A 21,733-nucleotide genomic window follows, 5' to 3' on the forward strand; every position below is an offset into this window, starting at 1 on the left:
TGACAGCATTAAGCCAGCGTATTGTTCTAGGAAACAGAGTGCTGTGTCTGTGCTGGTGGTTATTGTGGGGAAAACCTTGGCTTTCCAGGCAGCTCTGTGTCTCCTATGGACAATGAGAAGCTTTGTTTCACCTGCGGACCCAGATCCTGGGGAGTTTTCCAGCATCCGAGGCAGGTGGAGCGCACAGGAAAGTGCCCCATGCCATGGGCATGGTGGTTATGTGGCCTTTTGAAGGAGAGGGTTAGCCTGGTTCCCCTTGGAGCAGGGATGGGGCTGCCACTGGCAGAGGGATGAGCCTGAGGCCCGTCTGATGCCCTCTGCCCAAGGAAGCAGCCTGTGCCCTCTTAGCCTTCTGTCAGAGCTAGGATCTGCTTCCTTGTTCCCTGTTGTCCTGTTGTCTCTTGCAGGTGTCCGAACAGCTGGGCACAGCAACATCTTTCCAGAATTACCTGGAAGGAACCTTGCTGATGGCACCTGGGCTGGGAGAGCTCTCTGGCCAGTATCAGCTGCGGAGGACAGGCTGATGGGAAGAGAGGCTGGGCTGCAGGTGTTCGGGGCAAGGCCTTCGTGATGAACAAGGAGGAATGGAGTTCTGACTCTCCAGGTTCAGAACCCTTGCACAAAAATGCCACTCTGTGGCATGATGCCCAAGTTGCCACAGCATGATAGTAATGTCAAGCGTCCAGGGGTAGCAATGTTACAGAAAGACCTTCCTCTGAAGTCAGCGGCCCTCACAGAACAGGATTCAAGGTGACTTCAGTTTTGACTAGCCAGTAGGGAGCACTGTCTTTCTGGCTATGCAGAGCAGGAGGCCGAGGCCCCCGAAGCAGGGCGGGGAGAAGTCGGGGAGCCAGAGGTCAGCTGTTCCTTCTGTCCTCAGCACTGCTTCCCTGCTGGAGAAAGCAGCCCAGCTGCCCTGTCCCCACCTTGGGATGGGTGGGTGCCCACTGCGTGAACCTGGCAGAGTTTCTTAAACCCACAAAGCCTCAGATGTTCATCATGGACACATAGAGCATCTTCCTTCTGACACAGTTCATGGGAAGACCCCGGCCTGGTGCCTGATGCTTAGGAAGTGTTTGATAAACAGGCTGTTGGGACCACCATGGGGACTGTCCCTCCTGCTCTCTGGGTTGAAGTAGAAGAAGGTTTTCTAGTTGTAATACTCATGTGAGCTCTGGGACAGAGGATCCTGGGAGTTGAGGTATCTTTCACAATGTACCCTTTGGACATCATTGAGTGATCATGGATAGCCGAGCCTTCAGCAATGCACCACTTGGGGAAACAGAGGCAAAGCCAGATTGCCCTTCAGGGGGTGTTGAGGGTCCAGGACCATAGCCCAGCCAACAGGAAACCTGAGGTCTCAAGTACACTGCCAGCCGCAGAGGAAATTTTCCACCCAAATCCCTCACAGAAATGCTAAAGTGAATTTAGAAAGTACCAGTGTGGAGGCTGGCCGAGGCTGTTGGGGAGGGCCCCTCCCTTTCCAGGGGGTCTGGAAGGCCACCTGCTAGTGCTGGGGGGTCTGGAAAGCCACCTGCTGGTGCTGGGGGGTCTGGAAGGCCACCTGCTAGTGCTGGAGGTGTCTGGAAGGCCACCTGCTGGTCCTGCAGGTGCAGCCTCACCTCGTCACCTCCTCAGGTGCCATCTGTACCCGCATCCTGTGGTTGTGGGGGTGGGATGTGTGAGGGAAGGGTTGGAGCCCTATTCACTTTTGTGGCTCCCACTTCTGGCATATGGTAGGCGGTGACTGAATGGATGAATCAACAAATCAATGAATAAAACGTATGTGGGTACTTCAAAAGTGAGCACAAGAGTGAAAGTCATGATTCAGGTCCTGGTGCCTCCACTTGTTTCCTGCTGATGTATTCCCTGGGTGACCGCAGGTGATGGCTAAATAACGTGGGTCCCTGTCACCCAGGTGGAATACCCCTTTGCAGTCTTAGTCACCTGCTGCCAACCTGGCCCAGCCCAGGCTGTTGGGACCGCCAGCTGCCCCTTCAGTTGGTGGTTTGTTTCAGCTTTCTTGGGACCGCTGGTGTGTAGCACCCTCTGGAGCACGGAGGAAGGTATTCTTTCCTGTAGGTAGCGCTGCAGCAAACTGGGCACCAGGATGGCTTCCATTCTGTGTCCGTTTCTCCAGGGTGGTAGGGTTTGCATCCTCAGCCCTGAGTTCTTACCAAAGCTGTCATCTGACCCACTGCACCTGATGCTCTAACCATGTTTCTTCTCACTGGCTGACAGCAGGGTGTGTTGCTCCCTGTGTATCCTTGAAGCCTAGCTCAGTGCCTTGGGATCCCATCAGCCTCAAGTTGAACACCGCCATCACTGTTCTGTTGCTAAATAATGCTGTGTTTTCAGGGACACTGATCTGATTTATTCTCGAATTTTCCTTTTTGGCTCTGAAGACGTCATCTACAGAGAGTCCAAGATCCTTTCAACCTCCCGGGAACATGCAGGATACACAAAGAAAGCAGGTGGACACAGCCCAGAACCCCGGCAACAGGGACGCAGTCAGGTAGGGAGCCGGCCCTGGGGCTGGGGCATGCATGGCCAGCTCATTGCCACTACAGCCTTTGTTGGGCTCCGCTCTGTGCACTTTACCCTGAAATCCAGCGTGTGGGCCTCTTGGGTGAGAGGGGCAAAGAGGCCATTTGCAGATTTCCTTGTCATACACTCAACCTGTGGGCCTGGAAGCCATTCGCATTGTTTCCCAGCTCAAAGAGACAGTCATGGAGGGACTTGGCTCTATGCTGCTATCATCACTGTCAGAACCCAGAACAGAAAAGGTCAAGGTTGCCAGGGTCTTGCCAGAAGGTCCAGTCTGGGGTCTGTGGCCCTGTCCGACAGCTACCATGAGCCATGAGATAGCCCAGGACACAGCAATGGGAGCAGTCCCCAAGGCAGCTGTGCTGGTCTGGGCTCTCTGGGGTGGCAGAACCAACAGGAGAGAGAGGCGGAGAGGTGAGGGGTGTCTGCTGGGGGAACTGACTCCATTCTGGGAGGGAGGAGTCCCCTGTCCACCACAGACACACTGGAGCCACTGGGTGAGGGCAGGGAGGATATGCACGTAGTGGGGCCCCATGTGGGTCCAAAGGTCTCAGGACCAGAGAAGCCGATGGTTTTATTCTCGGTGTGAGGCCAGAGAACTCAAGGGGTCCCTGGGGAGTTCTGGAGTCCCAAGCTAGTGACCCAGAGTTCTGGGATCCGAAAAGGCTGTGTTCCAATCCCAGGAGGGAGAGAGCTAAATTCTTTTTTTTTTTTTTTTTTTTTTTTTTTTTTTTTTAATATTTAATCCATTTTATTGTATTGTTGTTGACAATCTTTACATAGTTAACTATAGTTGAAGGAAAATCAAGAAAGAGAAGGAAAAAAAAAAAGGTTCAGGGGGATAGGGAGGTGGGCAATGCTATTATGTCCATATTGTTTCCATCATGTATCTGAGGTAAAAGGGGATATTGAGGGAGAAGCCCCACCCGGTTTCCCGCCCACCCCAAGTCCCGGATGTGGGGCATGCTCTGAGATATGTGCTCAAGTGGAGTTAATAGTTCTCCAGTTATGAGTCACTGCCAGTTTCGCTCGATGAGGTGGTCCACTGATTGATATGGTCCATCATGAAGTCTCCATTTGTCCCATATTTCGCTGCCAACATGTAGCTGAGATGAATGATTGTCCTATTCTGTCTTCTGTCTTTTCTTGGTTAGAATTCTGAGTCCAGCAGTTCAAGTGGGGAGATCTCCAAAGATACTTTGAGGTATTCCCAGACCAGATTCTTGTATGTTCTAGCAAGCACAGGGCCCGGCTCAGTCCATCACCCTGATCAGCTGGTGGTTGCAATTGCTGTGTTGGTTCTGTTTTCAGTCCCGAGTTGCACTGGAACCAATGGGTGTTGCAGTCCAGTCTGGTTCGGCCCTTACATCAACCAGTGGGAGCTGCAGCCTAGTCGGGGCGACCCACAATAACCCCCACCAAGCCTGCCCCCTACCCTGGTTTGCCAATTTGTGTAGCAGAAGACCAGTCTGTCCCCCATCCCATTTGGCTCTGGTACTTGTCAATGGGTATTAAAGCTTAGTTCTATCTAATCGACTCAACCATCCAGCCCTCACAGATGTTGTTGAGTGCCTCTGTCTAGCCATCCCAGCCCCCGTCCTAGTTTTCATGCCCTCCCACGGGAATAGTGACCCAAGAAGGGGGAACCCACTTTTTCCCTCCCAGGTCTCTCTGTCCCGGTTTATGCACTCTTTAGGTGGTCCTGTGATTTGACTCGACAGAATTAGTCCCCAGTGCCAGCTTCTGCCAGCTGATGCTGTGGCCCTGATCTTGTCCACATGCAGCGCACAGGTGTTGTAGCCTTGCTTAGTCGTGTCTGTCTCTATCCCAGCCAACACTCTCCAGTGGGAGTGGTTGTCCAGCGAGGGGACCAGCCCCTTAACCCCCCCGCCAGCTCTGCCCCTCCCTTCCTGGATCTCACGTGTGCTGGATGGGTGTTGCATTCATATCCAGTACAGGCAACCACGCCCTGGCGTTCCAGAATGTGTACTGGTTTTGTCGCAACCAAACCCGGCCCATTCCACACTCTGTTCTGGTGATCGGATTTGCCAGAGGATGACATGAACTGATTCAGCCTGGCCTGCTCCTGACCCATGCCGAATGCATGCCAGTGGGAAACTTTCCATGGCCTATTCTGGGCTGTTTCCAATCATGCTTCTCGCGCTTACCTGCAGGGACTGTGTCCTGCCAGAGGAGTTGCCCAGGCTCCTCCATCAGAACCCCTCCCAATGCCAGATTTTGCGCTTGCCAGGGGGTTCTTGAGCCAACCCTACTCAGTTCACCTCCTGTCCTAGCAGGAACAGTGGCTTTTCCTGGCTGGCTTTCACCCCATTCTGACTCTTGTTGTTGGATGTTTCAGCCCAGCCATGGCTCGTCCATACCCACATACAGCTCACACATGGCTCAGAAGGGGATTGAGACCCAGCCTAGTCAGTCCCACATCTACCCTGTTTCTCCATAACACCAGATGGTGCTGGGATCTGAACCGGCCTGGTGCATCCAATCCCAGCCCACACTAGTGCCTCGGGTGACTGCAACTGTTTCCTAGATAGAACGCAGCCCCCATTCCAGCACATACACCCCTTGGTGGGAACCTCATCCCAGCTGTGGCATCCCAGATTGGGACCGTTCCTAGCTGTAAATCACACACCTGCACGTGGTTGCTCCGAGGACCATTAGGTGCCAGCCTGCTACACAAGCCGGAGCTTATCTTTTACTTGATAGGTGTTCAAAGCTCAGCATTGTTAACGGATTGGAAGTTCTTCAAAGGAAGAGTTACTGGCATTGGGAATCTTTAGGATTGACTCAGATCCCAGAAACAGTGGGGTCACTCTAGAGCTATCTCAGCAGCGATTCAGATGTCCAATACCGCAGAGCTCCCCGGCCGGGCGGCCAGTAGGCACAGCCTGGCGCCAAATGGCGCACTGGCCGCCCTGGCCCAGCCCGCCATGAGCCATGGGCACATGGCGGACTGGGTTCGGGATCCGAGCTAGACGTCCTCTCCCGCAGCCCTCGGCTCGCCTCTGGCAGCCGGAAGTTAAATCCTGCAGGCCCGAGGTTGCGCCCCTCCCCAATCCCGTTCACCCACCACCCAATGAGGGTGTTGGGTGGGTCTCGGACATGCCCAGTCACGGAGGCCTCCCCCCTCGGCGTACTCACCCCAGAAGGAAGCAGGCTGCACCCAGGCATGTCCGGGCCCAGCCCGCCATGAGCCATGGGCACATGGCGGACTGGGTTCGGGATCCGAGCTAGACGTCCTCTCCCGCAGCCCTCGGCTCGCCTCTGGCAGCCGGAAGTTAAATCCTGCAGGCCCGAGGTTGCGCCCCTCCCCAATCCCGTTCACCCACCACCCAATGAGGGTGTTGGGTGGGTCCCGGACATGCCCAGTCACGGAGGCCTCCCCCCTCGGCGTACTCACCCCAGAAGGAAGCAGGCCGCACCCAGGCATGTCCGGGCCCAGCCCGCCATGAGCCATGGGCACATGGCGGACTGGGTTCGGGATCCGAGCTAGACGTCCTCTCCCGCAGCCCTAGAGAGCTAAATTCTTAACAAACCCACTCTCCAGATAAGTAACCCAAGCCCCAGGAAATGAGTTGAACCCCATCCCAAGGACAGAACCCTAGTCAGCCCTGGGAGGTCCCACCTGTTAGAATCCTGAAACCACAGTGGCTTGGTCCTAGGAGACCAGAGGATAAATGGCAGGATGGAGCAAGGCCACGCCGTGGCAGCGGAGTGTCGCCGGGGCAGGTGTGGCCTAGCGGTCATGGGCTGTGTCTATTGCACCCTCTTCCCCCACGGTTTTAGGAGCAGGGACCAGCAGACCTTGGCACACAGTCCCTGGGATGGACACGGGCCAGGTATCCACTTGTGGGGCCAACTCACAAAACTGACTCTGGCTAGAGAAACCTCCTGGACAGCTGTCACCAGATGTGTGGGGGCCCTGGAAGAAGGAACCGACAGGCCCTCGGTGGAACAAAGTACAGACTGCTTGACCAAAGTGTTTCAAGTGCTTACCACTCCAACTTGTGCTTTTTGGGTTTTGTTTTTGGCTTAATGAGAACAACCCCTGATGGCAGGAATTTTGCCCAAGGAGGGGAAGGGGGTCGGAGTTGGGTTCTTTACATCACTCTCTGGGTGGCTCCAGCTTTGTGGTTTCTTGGGAGGAACTTCTTGGGCTCTCTTGGCATGAGCATTAGATGGCCGCAATGGCTGGGCCTGCCATGTGGGAGGCAGGGACCCAAGAACTTGGGCCATCTGCCTTCCTAGGTAGCAGGGAGCTGGCTCAGAAGTGGAGCAGAACTGGCACTGATAGGGGATGCTGGTGTTGCAAGCAGGGGCTTGATTGGCTAGGTAGCATGCTGGCATGAACATTGCTCAGCTAAGGGAGTAGTGTTCTTTTTTTATCAAGGAAAAGCACCTTGGCTCCTGTGCTCTGCTAAAGCCAGTGCTGCCTGTGCCTCTCCAGACCCCTCCAGCCACTCCGCTGCAGTGAATTTGACCCGAGTAGTAGGACAAACAATGTGAAACTTGGTTCTAATTAGACTTCTGTATGGGCCGCGGATGGCCGTGGAGCTAGCAGCTGGAGCCATCTCTGCTAGATGCCCACCCGAAGGAAATCATGCTGGCTGGGGCCCAGGGCCCAGCCCTTCTGCTTCTTCAACGCTACCCTGTGGGCTCAGAAGGGCTTGGAGGATTGTTGGGGCCTGTGTCACAGCTGGACCAGGGAGGCCTGGCCACCTGATGGTGTTCTGTGGCTGGTTCCTCAGCTTTAATTAATCATTACTTTCCCCTTGAAGCTGGGTTGCTTTGCATTGGCAAAATTCTCTCCCAGAACAAACCCAAAGAAACAACTTCCTGTTTACTGTCCAGTAAAGTGTGTGGGTCTGCAGCACAGGGCCTGGTGCTAGTGTCCCCAGCCCCCACCTCAGCCCATCTCCCACCTCCAGGGCTCGGGGACGAGGCTGGCCGTACACCTGCTTGTCCTCCTCCAGAAAGTCAATGCTAGCATTCCCCGAACCCCGCACACGATGGGGCCAGGTGTCTTACTGGTCCATTCTTCTTAAAGCAGTTCCCTTCTGACTCAGTCTTCCTCTGCCAGGTGGGTGGAATGCCCATGGCAGCTGGCCCCTGAGGCCAGGTGCAAGGCGGCCACTCACTGACCCCTCCCCACCAGCTGACCCCTCCAGGCCACTCTGTTGGGACAGCGTTGCATTCCCAGCAGACTTGGGAATCCTAGGTGAACCTGGGGGCTCCTGAGTGCTCCCTTCCAGCTCTGAGCCTGGGGGTCACTCAGGATGCCAGGGAGGAGCTGTCCTCTGTCCTCCCCTGTCCGGGATCCGTTCTGTGTTCTCTGCTCGTCCTCAGGAGCACCTGCCTCCTCCTTCAGCTTCCCGAGACGAGCAGGAGGGTCGGAGGGGCCTCTAACCCAAACTGGGTCTGTTTTCTGTTTGTGGGAACTGGAGAGGCAGAAAACCCAGCTGGGCCTGCAGGAGCCAGTGGCTGGCCATGGAGGCTGGAAAAGAAGCTGGGGAGAATGGTACAGGGCAGTATTTCCAAGGACTGCCCCTCAGCCCAGGAGTGAGGAAGGCTAGGCTTGCAATAGCCTGAATGGCAGAGGCTCTGGCTTTCTTGCCTCAAGGCTCTCTCTTTCCTCTGAATTGTGGAGAACCTGGCGTTTGTTCACAAGTCCCCACCTGGAGAGGGTAGGTCCCATCAGGTGAACTTCCTAGTGTTACCACTTGGTGTCGCTGTTGTGAATCAGCCCCAGGCCACAGTTGCTGGGTGGTGCCTTCCTGATGCCCACCGGAGTTTTTGACAGGACTGTGCCCCCTGCTAGATGGGTCTTCACCCCAAGAAGTGCCTCCTGCTACTCAGCAGTGCCCACCTCAGCACAGCCACCCTGGAAGCCTACATCTGAGCAGGTCCCATGCCCATCGTCTTATGGAATCCTTCCCTTTTGCATGCCCATAACCATGGATTGGGCAGTCTTTGCCTTAAAACCCTCACACCCCACCCATCAGCAACCGTCCCCGGGTGCCAGAGCTGCTGGGTTGCACCGGGAGAAATGCCTGTCTCTGCAGGTAAGGAATTGGGTGGTGGCTGTTTGCTTGTGTCAGCATCACACTTGCTCACTCTTCTAGCGAAGATGTTTTAGGCAGGACTGGCTGTTCTCCCGGAGAGACCCTGGTGAATTCCTGGAAGGCAACGCACTCCACAGCTGGAGGCCCCCGGTTGTAGATGCTCATAAACCTGAGTGGGCACCAGGGTCACATGCTGGGCTACTGGGAGGTCTGGGGCAGGCCTGGGAATGCGCCTGTCCAGCAAACTCCCAGGTGCTTTGATGCAGTCCCCAGGGACCCCTGCCTGGGTGCAGCCAGCCCCACCCCACAGCGTGGGAACCTGGCAGCTTCCAACCTGCTGAGTACAAAAGAGGAAGCCTTCTGGGGCTGCAGTGGACAAGGGGGATCCCCTGGCAGGGAGAGGGGCTGTAAGGCCACATTGTTGCAAGTGGGAGGCGGTTCCCAAATCAGAGCTCCCTGGAGCTGAGCAGGAAGTAAACCAAGGGTGGGCGTGGGCTGAGAAGCAAGTTGGAGGACTGAGGCTGGATGGAGAAGCTGTGGTGAGGTGAAGGGCTGAGCACTTATCCCAGAAGTACTAGGAACCAGGCAGGTGCTTTGTGGCTGCCTGCTTGTTTGTCTTTGAACACGGACTTATGCATGTGAGGAGGAGAAGTTAGGGACTGATTGACGCGATGGAACAGGACTGCCCTTGCAGTTGGAAGGGTGGTGGCCAGCGGACAGTCTCCGGGAGAACACGGTGATTGACTGGGTGTGGGCAGGAGGTATGCAAGCAGAGAAGACGCTGCATTTGTGGTTGCAGGAGCCCAGGTGGGTCAGCACTCCGCTCCTTCTCATCTACGGGGCCCTGCTCCTGCCCCTGCGTGTGCTGAGCCGGGCTGCCTTCCATCTGCTGGCACTCCGGGCTTTTCTCTGGCCTGAAGCACACACCGGCAGGAGGGCGCATGGGCCTCCTGACTCGGCCAGGACAAATCAAAGCATGTTGCTTTGGCAGAATGCTTAACAGGGAAACAGAAGCACGTTTCTGTGGCGGGGAAGGACCAGTTGTTGGGACAAGAAGCAAAGCACCATCGTCTTGGCCTCACAGCCGTCTGGAGTTTTCTCTAGTTCTTTACTTTAAAAATTTTGTTTATTTATTTGAAAGGCAGAATTCCAGAGAGAGAGAGAGAGAGAGAAAGCTTTCACCCTCTGGTTCACCCCCCAAGTGGCTCCCATAGCCAGGGCTGAGCCAGGCTGAAGCCAGGAGCTTCACCTGGGTCTCTCACACTGGCAGCAGGGCCCCAGACACTTTCTTTACTGCTTTGCCCAGGCCATTAGCAGGAAGCTGTATCAGAAGTCAAAACAGGGTTGCCTGCGACACGCCTCCCGTGTGCACTCTAGCTGCTCCTGTTCGGAACCAGCTCCCTACTAATGGCCCAAGTGCTTGGGCCTCTGCATCCGCGTGGGAGACTCGAAGAGGGTCCTGGCTTCAGCCTGGCCGAGTCCTGGTCACTGCATCATCTGTGGAGTGAACCCGTGGGTGGGTCATCTCTTTCTCTGTAACTCTGAATTTTAAATAAGCAAATCTCTATGTTGAAATAAAATAAAATGCAGCATCCTAATACAAACCAGTGCCATGTGGGGTACCAGCATCGCAGGCGGCAGCTTTAGCTCCCGTAGTGCCTGGCCCTCTAGTCCTCTTCTTTAAAATGTATTTATTTAAAAGGCAGAATGAGGGATGGTGGGAGGGAGACAGGCAGATTTCTTCTGTTTGCTGGCTCATGATTCCTTCCCCCAAATGGCTAAGCCAGGTTCATGCTGGGGGTCTGGTCCCCCACATGGGTGGCAGAGCCCAGCTACTTTGGCTCACCATCTGCTGCTTTCCCAAGTGCACCAGCAGGAAGCGCAGGCAGCAGGGAAGCCTCCAGGACTCGGGTCAGGTCTCCTCTGAGCGGTGCCAGCACCAGAAGCCGTGCTGGACATGCTGTGTCACAGGACGGGCCCTCCAGGCCTCTCCTGCTAGTGCAATGGTTGTACTTTTCCAGGTGGCAAAGCACACGTGAAGTGTTCGCGCATGCATGTGTCCTTCAGTGTCCCTTAGGGATTACTTCCAGGACCCTGGCAGTTGCAAAATTCACAGACTCAACTCATGTATGTAAAATAGTGTCATCTTTACATATTATCTACATAGCCTTCTCTTGTGCTTGAAATCACCTCCACACTGTTGATAATACCTAATGCAATGTAAGGGCTTAGACTACAGTTCAGAGGCCGCATTGTTTGGGGAACAATGACAGGAAAGTTGCATCGTTAGTCTAGGCACAGGTTTTCTTTAATATTGTCTGCAGTTGGTTGAATCCACAAATATGGAACCTAGGAATTCAGAGGGCCAAGTGTGTGTGCCTATATACGCACGCATGCGCGCACACATCTACACACATGCTTTATGTGTAGAATGTACACTTCAATAGGATCTGGCCAGTATGGTGCTGTAGTGGGTTAAGCTGCCACCTGCGATGCTGGCATCCATATAAGTACTGGTTCGAGTTCTGGCTGCTCCACTTCCAATCCAGCTCCCTGCAAATGTACTTGGACAAGCAGCAGCAGATGGCCTAAGTGCTTACACACCTGCACCTACGTGGGCTACGTGCATAAAGCCCATGGTTCTATCCTGACCCTGTCCTGGATTGTTGATGGTCTTATGAGGAGTGAGCTAGTGGGTGGTAGATCTCTCTCTCTCTCTCTCATCTCCCTCCTCTGTAGCTATGCCTTTCTAAGGAATAAATCAATCTTAAAATAACGAACGGCTTTCAAGCAGTGTGAGGCTTTTAGAAAGATTAAGCCTTGTGGAAAATTCTGGCATACGCTTTCCTGCTTCCTGCAGGGTTTCTGACTGCTGACACCTTGCATTAGTACGACGCATTTATTGCAGTGAATGAGCCAAGGGGGAAAGGCTACGCTGACGCGAGGCTTTGCTGTGTTGTGCATTGTGTGTGTTGCACAAATGGACAGGGCTGGGGCTCCACCTGCACTGCATCCAGGAGATTTCTCTGCCTTCAGCGTACTCTGTGCTCCACCTGCTCATCCTCCCGCATCCCCCAAACGCCCTGACCGGCACCGACCCCACCCCTCTTCCCAGCTGCCGGACAGTGACTGAGTGTTAAGTCAGGTTGGTTCACAGTACTGTTAGATTCTTCTGTATTCATACTTTGCATCCACAGATTCAACCGAGAAGAAAATGGGAATAGCAGACTGAAATTGTGTACTTGTCTGTTTCTTCTTACAGTTCTATTACGTTTTGTATTTTTGTATTTTGAGGCTCTGTTATCAGATACATAGATTTCCTTGATCATTATAATGATCTTTTTGTTTGCTTATATCCTTTGCTTCTAAAGCTACCACATTTGATATAATCTAAACATGATAACCTTCTTTTTAAAAAGATTAGTTTACTGTTTTTTTTTTTTAAGACAGAATAACAGAGAGGGAAAGACAGTCTGTCTTCTTTTGGTTCACTCTCCCAAGTGACTGTGATCCCAGGATGAGGCCAGGAGCCAGGAGCCTCATCAGTGTCTCCCATGTGGCTACAGGGGCCCAAGCACTTGACTATCTTCTGCTTTCCAAGTATATTAGCAGGAAGCTGGATGGGAAGTGGAGCAGCTGGGAAGGAACCAGCACCCATACAGGATAGCTTTTCCTGAGATACCAGAATGCCAGCCCCTGCAGCCTTCTAGCTTTGTTTTAAAGAAAGGCAGAGTTAGGGATGGATATCTCTTTCATCCACTGATTTGTTCCCCAAAAGGCCACAGTGACCTGGCTGGGCTCCTCTGAATCTAGTGGTCAGGAGCTTCTTCTGGGTCTGCCTGTGGATGGCAGGGACCCACGCACTTGGGCCATTCTCTCTGCTTTCCCAGACAAATTTGCAGGAAACTGGATCAGAAATGGTGGAGCCAGGACTCAAACCAACACCCGTGTGGGATGGCAGTGTTACAGGGGCTGCCGCAGCAATGGCCACCACTGTTTTAATCCTTTAAAAGAGATGTAAATAATAAGGAAAAGTGGCTATCCGTGACTGGTTAATTTTATTTCACATGTTTTTATTCTATCAAGATTCTTTAATATTTGGCATTCTTTTGCTTAAAGGACGTGCGTTTCTTGTAGTGTAGGTCTGTTGGCAGTTAATCCTCTCCGTTTTGTAGGCTTGAAAGGTTTTTATTTCAACTATGATTTAGAGATGTATTTTCTCTGGGTAGTAGTTCTGGGCTCAGCTCTTTTCTTCCAGTACTTTAAAGACTATAAACTCCAGTCTGCATTATTTCTAACCAAAGATGAATGACCTCTCATGATTCCCGTGGTTTCACTCGGTTTTAAGCAATTTGTAATATACTGCAGTGCAGATGTCTCTGTTCCTTGTACTTACGGTTGGTCGGGATCCCTGGGCGTGTGGATCTCCAGTTCAAATGGTAGTTGGAAATCTTTTAGCCATTATTTCTTTGGATTTTTTGGTTTTTTGATTCCTCCCCTGGTCTGGGGGACTCTGATGACCCCGGGGTGTGGCTATCAGAGCCCGACCCCCAATGCGGTGTCGAGCGGTCCCCTCTTCCCCCATCTCTCCCTGCACTCTGTTTTGGGGCGTTTCTGTGGCTGCGCCTTCAAGTTCACTGCCGGTGTCCTCTTCATGGGCTCATCTGTTGTTGTTCTCGCCCAGTAAGCCTTTCAGGCCTTTGAGATGTGTCCTTCCGTATCTTCTGTGTCTGGGAGAGCCTTGCCCATTCTTGCACCCTCCGGAACCTGCAGAACACAGTCTCGACGCCCAGTTTACTAACTCCATCATCTGTGTGTGATTTCTAGGTTGATCGTGACAATCAGATTTTTTTTTCCTTTTCTGATTACACATTCCTGCCTCTGTCTAGGTCCAGATGCGGTGGAATTGGAGTGTTTGGGATCTGAATATTTCCATGTTGCTATAAAAAAATTTTTAAAGATTTGTTTGTTTATTTGAGATTCAGAGAGGAAGATACAGAGAGTGACCATCCATCCATGGGTTCACTCCCCGAATGGCTGCAATGGCCCAGGCCGGAGCCAGAAGCCAGGAGCTTCATCGGCGTCTCCAACATGGGTGTAGGAACCCAAGGATTTAGGCCATTTTTTTGCTGCTTTCCCAGGTACATTAGCAGGGAACTGGATAAGAAGCAGAGGAACTGGCATGCAGACTGGTGCCAATACTGGCGTTGCAGGTGGCAGCTTAATCCACTATGCTGGTCTCCAGTTCTCTATACTTGCTCTTAGCCAAAAGACTGAGAAGCAATGGCCTACAATTTTCTTAAATCTTGTTCTATCACACGTTTTGCTTTGATAAATAGCTACTACATTTTGGATTTAATATTAAGCTTTGTGCCAGGAGCTACATCCAGATCTCCCACATGTGTGCAGGAATCCAAGTGCTTGGGCCTTTTCTGTTGCTCTGCGAGGCACATCAGGAGAGCTGAATTTGAAGTGAGCAGCTGAAGGTAGAACTGCCATGTGCTGCCTCAGGCAGAAGCTTCACCCACTATGCCACAGCACTGGCCCCCAGCATTCTTAACTTTGCTTTGGAGCACAGTTGCTTGGAACAGCTTGATTCGTCTGGATTTTGCTCTGTGACATGGAGCACAGAGCAGGGTTTGGGCAAGGGCTGGTTTTTCCTGCTCCTGAAGCATGACCTGTTGTAGGGGTGGGTGCTTGGCACAGCAATTAAGATGTGGTATGGGATGCCTGCATCTGTCCTTGGAATATCTGGGTTTGAGTCCTGCCTCCACCTCTGAATTCAACTTCCTGCTAATCATACTCCAGGAGGTGGCAGATGGCTTCTCTGTCTCTCTGCCTTTCAAATCAAATGAAACATATGCGATATTAACAACCCTTCTTAATAGTCCAGCATAAGTCCCCTGAGCTGTGAGGTTTGTCACCCTGGCGGCAGCCACCAGGAACTGCTCCCAGCTCAGTGTGAGAACAGCTCCCACTAAGCTGTGCAGGTGGTCTGACCTGGGCTCAGGGGCATGATGCCCACTACCCTGCCTTCCCCTGGAATGTTCCCTCTGTCAGCCTCCTCCTCCCGGTTCTGTGCCCTGGTGACTGTGGCTGCCTTGGTTTTCTAGACACCTGCTGTTGTGCCCACCTCTGTATTCCTGACTCAGGAAGACCATGGGGCTCTCGCTCTCCGGGCCACTTTATCCGGTCCTCACGCTGGAGCAGTGACCCGGCTGCCCTTGCTGCTTTCCGTCCCCAGGGATTACAACCCTGCCTTTCCTACGTCTCCTTCAGTGGCCAGCCTGCCTTGGAGTGAATCACTCTGTATCTGACATTGTCCAACCCAGGCTCTCTGGAAACCTTAAAAAGCCACCTTATTATGTTTTTTCCTTTGGTCTTTATTTTATTTTTTTAACAGTTATTTATTTTAATTGGAAAGGCAGATTTACAGAGAGCAGGAGAGACAGAGAGGAAGATCTATCTGCTGATTTACTCCTCAAATGGCTGTAATGGCTGAAACTGAGCCTATCCAAAGCCAGAAGCCAGGAGATTCTTCTGGGTCTCCCATGTGGGTGCAGGGTCCCAAGACCTTGGGCCATGCTCTACTGTTATCCCTGTCCACAAGCAGGGAGCTAGATGGCAAGTGGAGCAGCCAGAATACAAGCCGGCATCCATATGGGATCCAGTGCTTTCAAGGTGAGGACTTGACCACTAGGCTACCGTGCTGGGTCCTTCCTTTGGTCTTTAAATGGAAATGCAGTGAAACACCTACCATTTCATTTAGGAGCAGTGGGGAGGCCCTTCTAGGGAAAGGGCCAGAGAGAGGATGCCATGGGTGGAAGCCAATTTCTGTTCTCGTCTCTCAGAGACTTGTGGCCTTTTGTGGCCTCCTGTGGCCTTCTTTGACATTCTGTGGCCTTCTCTGGTCTCCTGTGGCCTTCTGTAGCTTTCTGTGGTCTCCTGTGGCCTTCTGTGGAATTCTGTGGTCTCCTGTGGCATTCTGTGGTCTCCTGTAGCATTCTGTGGTCTCCTGTGGCCTTCTGTGGTCTCCTGTGGCCTTCTGTGGCATTCTGTGGTCTCCTGTGGCCTCACAGAGCAACTCTGACAGCAGGCAATCTTCCCCAGATTATCCCTGGAACTGCCCTTGTGCCAGGAAAGAGGCTGGTGTGATCCTATTGTCTTTGACATTGAAGAACCATGCTGCTTCTCAATCGCGCCGACTCAGTTTTCCTGCACCAGTTCCCTGTTCCCCTCCACCCCACGTCCCTATCCCCTGTTAAGGACAGTGGGGTTGTGAGATGAATCTCAGTGCAATGGGCTGGTAACTGGGATTTTAGTTTAGCCACATTCTTTCTCTCTCTCTCATTCAGTACATGTGACAGTCTCAGAGAGGTAGCAGGTCACATCTTAGCATTCAAGCACTAACTCCTCAGGTACTTGTTATCACAGAGCTGCATTGGAAATGAAAGAACTGAGGTTTAACCCAGCACTCCAGTATGGGATGCTGGCATACCAAGTGGTGACTTAACTGCTGTGCCACATGCCTGCGTAGTGTTCTTGTCAGGGCCTCACCTCTGTGACATCATTTCACCTTGATGATTTCTGTCAGGATCCTATCTCTAAAGATCATTGTGGGGATTATTTAGTATATTGGATTTAACGCATGGATCTAAGAGGACTCAATGCAATCTCTAGCATTTGCTTTTAAATTTATTTATTTTTATTGGAAAGGCAGCTCAGATTTATGGAGAGAAGGAGAGACAGAGAGAAAGATCTTCTATCCACTGGTTCACTCCCCAAATGGCTGCAACCGCTGGAGCTGAACCAATCAGAAGCCAGGAGCCAGGAACTTTTTCCAGGTCTCCTATATAAGTGCGAGAGCCAGGGCTTTGCGCTGTCCTCTACTGCTTTCACAGGCCACAAGTGAGGAGCTGGATGGGGAGTAGAGCAGCCGGGATAGGAACTGGCAGCTTGCTGGTGTGGATTTAGCCACTGAGCCGTTGCACCAGGCTCAGCTGGGAGTGAACATGGAGACCGTTTCCTCTGGCCACATCCACAACAGTGTCTGCATCTGAAGACAGTGTGTAGCAGGCAGTTCCAAAGGGAGTCCATACTTTTTTTCTTTGCTGTTTTCTTCCCCCAAAATAACTTCAAGGAAAATAGAGGCTGGTGTTGTGCCCGAAGTCTCTCTGAGTGCTGGTTTGAGTCCCACCTGCTCCACTTCAGATCCAGCTCCCTGCTAATGTGCCTGAGAAAGCAGTGAAAGATGGCCAAAGTGCTTGGGTCCCCTGCACCCATGTGGAAATCCCTGGATTCGGCTGGCCCAACCATGGCTGTTGTGACCATTACAGGAGTGACCCAGTGGTTAGAAAATGTCTCTCTATTTGTAACTCTGCCTTTTAACTATGCAAAATAAGTATTTTTAAAAAACAAAGAGAAAATAGTAAAAGGCTCAAAAATTTACTTCTGATAACTTTACCTTGATAATTTCTCTTGGTACAACAAAACATGCTTGGAACAGTACGCACAATCACATCTATGCAAAATTAGGAGAAATTTATACCCCTGAAAAACGATAGAGGAAGGGGGAAGACTCTGTTAGAGCACCAAAGTGGAAAGTGGTGCAGGGCATTCTTTCCTGTATCTTCCAAATTTTGTTTTGGCCATATAGTATTATTGTTAAAAAATAAAATTCGAAGTGTGCAGTCCATTTCAAATACAGCATGTAGCATCTGTTTAACACTAGCAGTGTAACTGGCGCTCTATAGCAAGTCCGCGTTCTGGAGCCAAGTGTCCTGTGTGTTTCATATTTCTTTTTCACACATTGCCCAACCAAGCATGACCACGTCATGGTCAGTGCAGAGAAGAGACGAGTCAGCTCCCAGAAGTTTTATCAGGGCCTTCAAAAACTTCATGAGAAAATGCAATCGAAAGATGTGTATTCCCCTTGAATATGCTGAATACCTTAAAAAAAGATTTATTTATTTGAAAGGCAAACACAGAGAGAGAGAGAGAATCTTGCATCTGTATGTTCACTGCCTAAATGACTGCAAAGGCCAGTTCAAAGCCAAGAATGATGAGTTTCCTCCAGGTCTCCCACAAGGATGCAGGTGCCCAAACATTTGGGCAATCTTTTGTTAATTTTCCAGGCACATTAGCAAGGAGCTGGATTGAAAGTGGAGCAGGTGGGATTCAAACCAGTACTCATATGGGATGCTGGTGTTGCAAATGGAGGCCCAACACCCTATGCCACAGTGCTAACCCCTTGAATAAACTTCGTGAGTTAGTCACATGCAGAAATTCTGTGGTTGCAGAATCAGCTCAGCTCCAGTCAGTGTGACCACTAGGGGGGTGAACCAGCAGACAGGAGATCTTTTTCTATCTCTCCTTTCTGTAAAACTGCCTTTCCAATAAAAATAAATTTAAAAAAATTCTGTGGCTAGAGAGAAGTGATTTGTGCATTATGCCCTCATATTAAACATGAGGATGCCCATGAGCTGTCTTCAGAAATGGCTCTTCTTTCAAGCCACGGTACTGTCAGCTTCCCTGAGTGCCTAAGGCCGCCTCCAAGTGAACAAGTCCCGCCTGTAATGCACCCGTGACTAGCTCAAAGGCCCTGTTATGGGGCTGGCGCTATGGAGTAACAACACCAGCATCCCACATGGATGCTGATTCATGTCCTAGCTGCTCCACTTCCGACCCAGCCCCCTGCTAATGCCTGGGAAAAGCAGTAGAAGATGACCTAGTCCGTGGATCCCTGCCACTCATGTGGGAGACCTAGAAAAAGTTCTTGGTTCTTGACCCGGCTCTGGCTGTTGCAGCCACATTAGGGGTAAATCAGCAGGTAGAAGATTCTCTCTCTTTCTCTCTCTCAATTTCTCAATCTCTCTGTAACTCTTTCAAATAAATTCATTAATCTTGAAGAAAAAGAAAAGATAAAAAAACAAAACCCCTATTTTGATTTTCTATTGTTAAAAACGTTCTGGGCTCCTTGCATTTAGCCTACTATGATTTGTTTCAGTACCTGCTACTTACTTGCTGATGTGGCTGGCTCCACACTGGCGTGACTCCTGCATTGATTTTTCCAAGAAACTGAGGGCATGTGTCGTGGCTGGGGCAGGGTGGCTATGGAGGCAGAGGCCGCAGGTGAGGCTCTTCCTGGAGAGTAGGGGAGTTGCGCAGGGCCCTGGGTTGGGGTTGAGGCACCCAGAGGCCAACAGTGGAGGGAGGGTCAGCAGTGTTCTCTGCCCACAGCGTGGCTGTGTCCTTGGCGTCCTGAGAGCCAATGAAACATTGTGTGTTTTCATTTTTGGCAGCCTTGGGCCTGGAGGCCTCCCCTGCACTGCTGAGGACACTGCCAGCTCGGATCCCTGCGTCACCTCCCCAGAGGCAGCTGAGCCAAGGCAGCGTTCACAGCAAGCGAAAGAACCAGAAGTTTCCTCACTGCCCCAAGAGCGGAAGTGGCCCTTGGTCCCCATGCCCTTTGTTGAGTGCCCCCCGGAAGACTGCTCAGCAAGGCCAGCAGTGGCACTTGAAGATGGGTCCCTCGCTCAGCTGCCCAGGAGGGGACCTTCTCCAAAAGCCCCAACGGATGCCGTGACAATGCTGGCCTCTGAGGGCGATGTCCCCGCCCAGCCCCATGTGGCTGCCACAGTCCCTGAGGCAGAGAAAAAAGATCCAGATTTGGAGGCAGAGGGACTCAAGACCTCTCACTGCAGCCATGCAGAGCAGTTACCTGGAAACCCATCAGTACCTCCCGGAGAGCTGGTTGAGGAACAGCTGGGTGGAGAGAGTGACCAGGCAGGAGGCTTAGCATCCCCAGGGCAAGGGGATGCAGAGATCAGGCAGGGCGTGGCAGGCAAAGAGAGCTCAGCTGGCCAGGAGGAATCTCCCCCACTCCAAACAGAGGCCCCAGTCCCACAAGAGGCCCCCTCAGATTTATACAATCGCCAGGTGCAGGAGATGCCTCCATGTTCAGCTGAGAGTACAGAGTTACTTGGAACTTACCATCCCTTACAGAGCAATTCAAGGGCTGTGCCCCAGGAAGGCTGCCAGCAGCAACAGCTCGGGGAATACCTGCCATGCACGGAACTGCCCTGGGATGTGCCAAGCCCTTCCCCAGCAGCAGGGGCCTGTGGCTCTGGTTTGGAGACTCTGGACATGGGTATGGCTCAAGGTCACTGGCAAACAGGGATGCCAAGACCTGAGCCGGAGCAAGTTGTCCCCGTGGCATCAGGCAGCCAACCCGAAGGAGCTGTGCCTGGGAGCACCGAGGGCTCCCCAACGGAGGAAGCATGTGGTGCCTCAGGCCTTGCTTCCCAGCCAGCTGCTCAGCTCTCTGCGGCTACGGGAGGATCTGGCAGGTTGGTTGGCAAGCCAGTTTCTGGGACAGATATGCTAGTGTCTGCAGCTTTTGCCCCAGAGATAGTGGATGCAGGGCTGGCAGGACCAGAGAATCCAGCATACGACCTTGGAAATGAGCAAGGGCAGCCAGGAGGGAGCAGTGGGGACATCCCTGCCCAAGCCCTCCAGGGGAGGGGAGAGCACTCCCACAGGGAGCAGAGGCACACAGCCCTGCCAGAGGGGCTGTGCCTTCCCACTCCCCCACATTCTCCCAGCACCAGGAGGCCACTGGGGCCCAGAGGTAGAGTCAAAGCCCTTGAAGATGCTGAAGGCCAGGTGGTGGCTGCAGAAGGAGGCAGGTCTCCTGAAGACGACTCAAGTGGACAGGAAGGAACCCCAGAGGCACCTGGTGGGGCAGATCGCAGACAGCCGGCAGGAGAGGAGTCCCAGGTCTTCACCGGCAAGCCCAGCCCTGAGGCAGGCACAGCTGAAGCCTCCAACCCAACAGACGGTACAGACAGCATTGTTCTTCCTGGTTCCCATGGGGTCCCACCACCCACAAGGGTAGATGGGCCTGGCTGTCCACCAGCAGAGGCAGGGAGGCAGGTGATGGCTGAATCTCCTGTGGCCGGTGCTGCCAACTCCCTGTGTGGACTCCGTGAGAAAGACCCTGTCCTGCCCCCTGCCCTGGATGCAGCCGAGGAGCGCTCAGTTCCAGGTGGAGCCAGCTGGCAGGGGGTGGTGCTGCAGAACAACTCTCCTGATACCCTCCAGGCCCAGGGAGGCTCGGGGTCTGCCTTACAGTCTGAGAAGCCAGATGGCCCATCCAGACCCGAAGCCCAAGAAGTACAGAATGCATCAGAAATCAACGTCACAGGCAGCAGCAGTGGTGGTGGGCCACCCCAGCAGAAGCTGAGCAGCTGGGGTGCGGAGGGCCTGCCTCTGACATCCCTGGGCCAGCCATGTGGGCCACGGCATGATGCAGCTGGACCGGAAGTTCATGCTGATGGACTGCAGCCCGCTGTAACCCTTGACCTGGAGGAGGATTGGCAGGGAGTTCCACGCTGCCCGGGTGACACCCAATCAACAGGGACCATGTCAGAGAGGCCCCTGCAGCCTGCTGAGAGCCATCCACAGCCCTCCCCATTGGGCCCAGAAGCACCAGTCTTGGATGTGCTGGAGGCAAAGCCACAGCCACCTGACAGTGAGGAGGAGACTCATCCAAGCCATCCAGGTCTGGGGAAGCCCAGTGCTGCTGTTTCCCCGGTCCACCCATCCACAGAAGCTGGGGAGGGTGTGAGCCCATCCACTGATGGAGCACAGGAGCAGGCTTCCAGGTCAGAGTTCCCAAGGAAGCTCTCCAGGGGCAGTGTGTCTGAGGCTCCAAGTTCATCTCCTGGGGACACAGGTCCAGAGGTGTCTCCTGCGGAGGTGTCAGAATCAGCAGCCCCCCTCCAACAGAAGCTGCTGGTTCAGGGGGCAGATGGGCAAGAGGGAGCACTTGGGGGTCAGCCCTTCTGGGTCTTACCTCCCACCGTGGACGCCTTAGACTCCACTCCTGCAGATTACCAGAGCAGAAAGAAAGATGCCTGTGCTGGGCAGGAGCCCGACAAGCCCCAGCAGGATCTGGGGAATGCCTTGACAGCAGGCAGCTGGCATGAAGGAGCATGTCCAATGGATGTAGGAGTCTTGGCAGCTGCTGCTTGGCCCCAGCTCCCGGGCTCGGGAGAGCCAGAGAAGGCAAACACCAACCTTCATGTGTCTGACCCAGGGGCCCT

At 53.0% G+C, this 21,733-nt stretch overlaps 1 protein-coding gene across 1 annotated transcript in view; it reads left to right on the forward strand.

The window, feature by feature from the left end:
* The window catches only part of LOC131481630 (transforming acidic coiled-coil-containing protein 2-like), a 55,649-nt gene extending 34,667 nt beyond the window's left edge, over positions 1–20,982 (forward strand). The window contains exons 3-5 of the mRNA XM_058671096.1: positions 2,406–2,515; positions 18,929–19,975; positions 20,916–20,982. Coding sequence (XP_058527079.1) covers positions 2,406–2,515; positions 18,929–19,975; positions 20,916–20,982 — 1,224 coding nt within the window. The remainder of the gene's footprint in view (positions 1–2,405; positions 2,516–18,928; positions 19,976–20,915) is intronic.
* Positions 20,983–21,733: the final 751 nt, after the last annotated feature.

Source organism: Ochotona princeps, chromosome 13, assembly GCF_030435755.1.
Source record: "Ochotona princeps isolate mOchPri1 chromosome 13, mOchPri1.hap1, whole genome shotgun sequence".
Lineage (NCBI taxonomy): Eukaryota > Metazoa > Chordata > Mammalia > Lagomorpha > Ochotonidae > Ochotona > Ochotona princeps.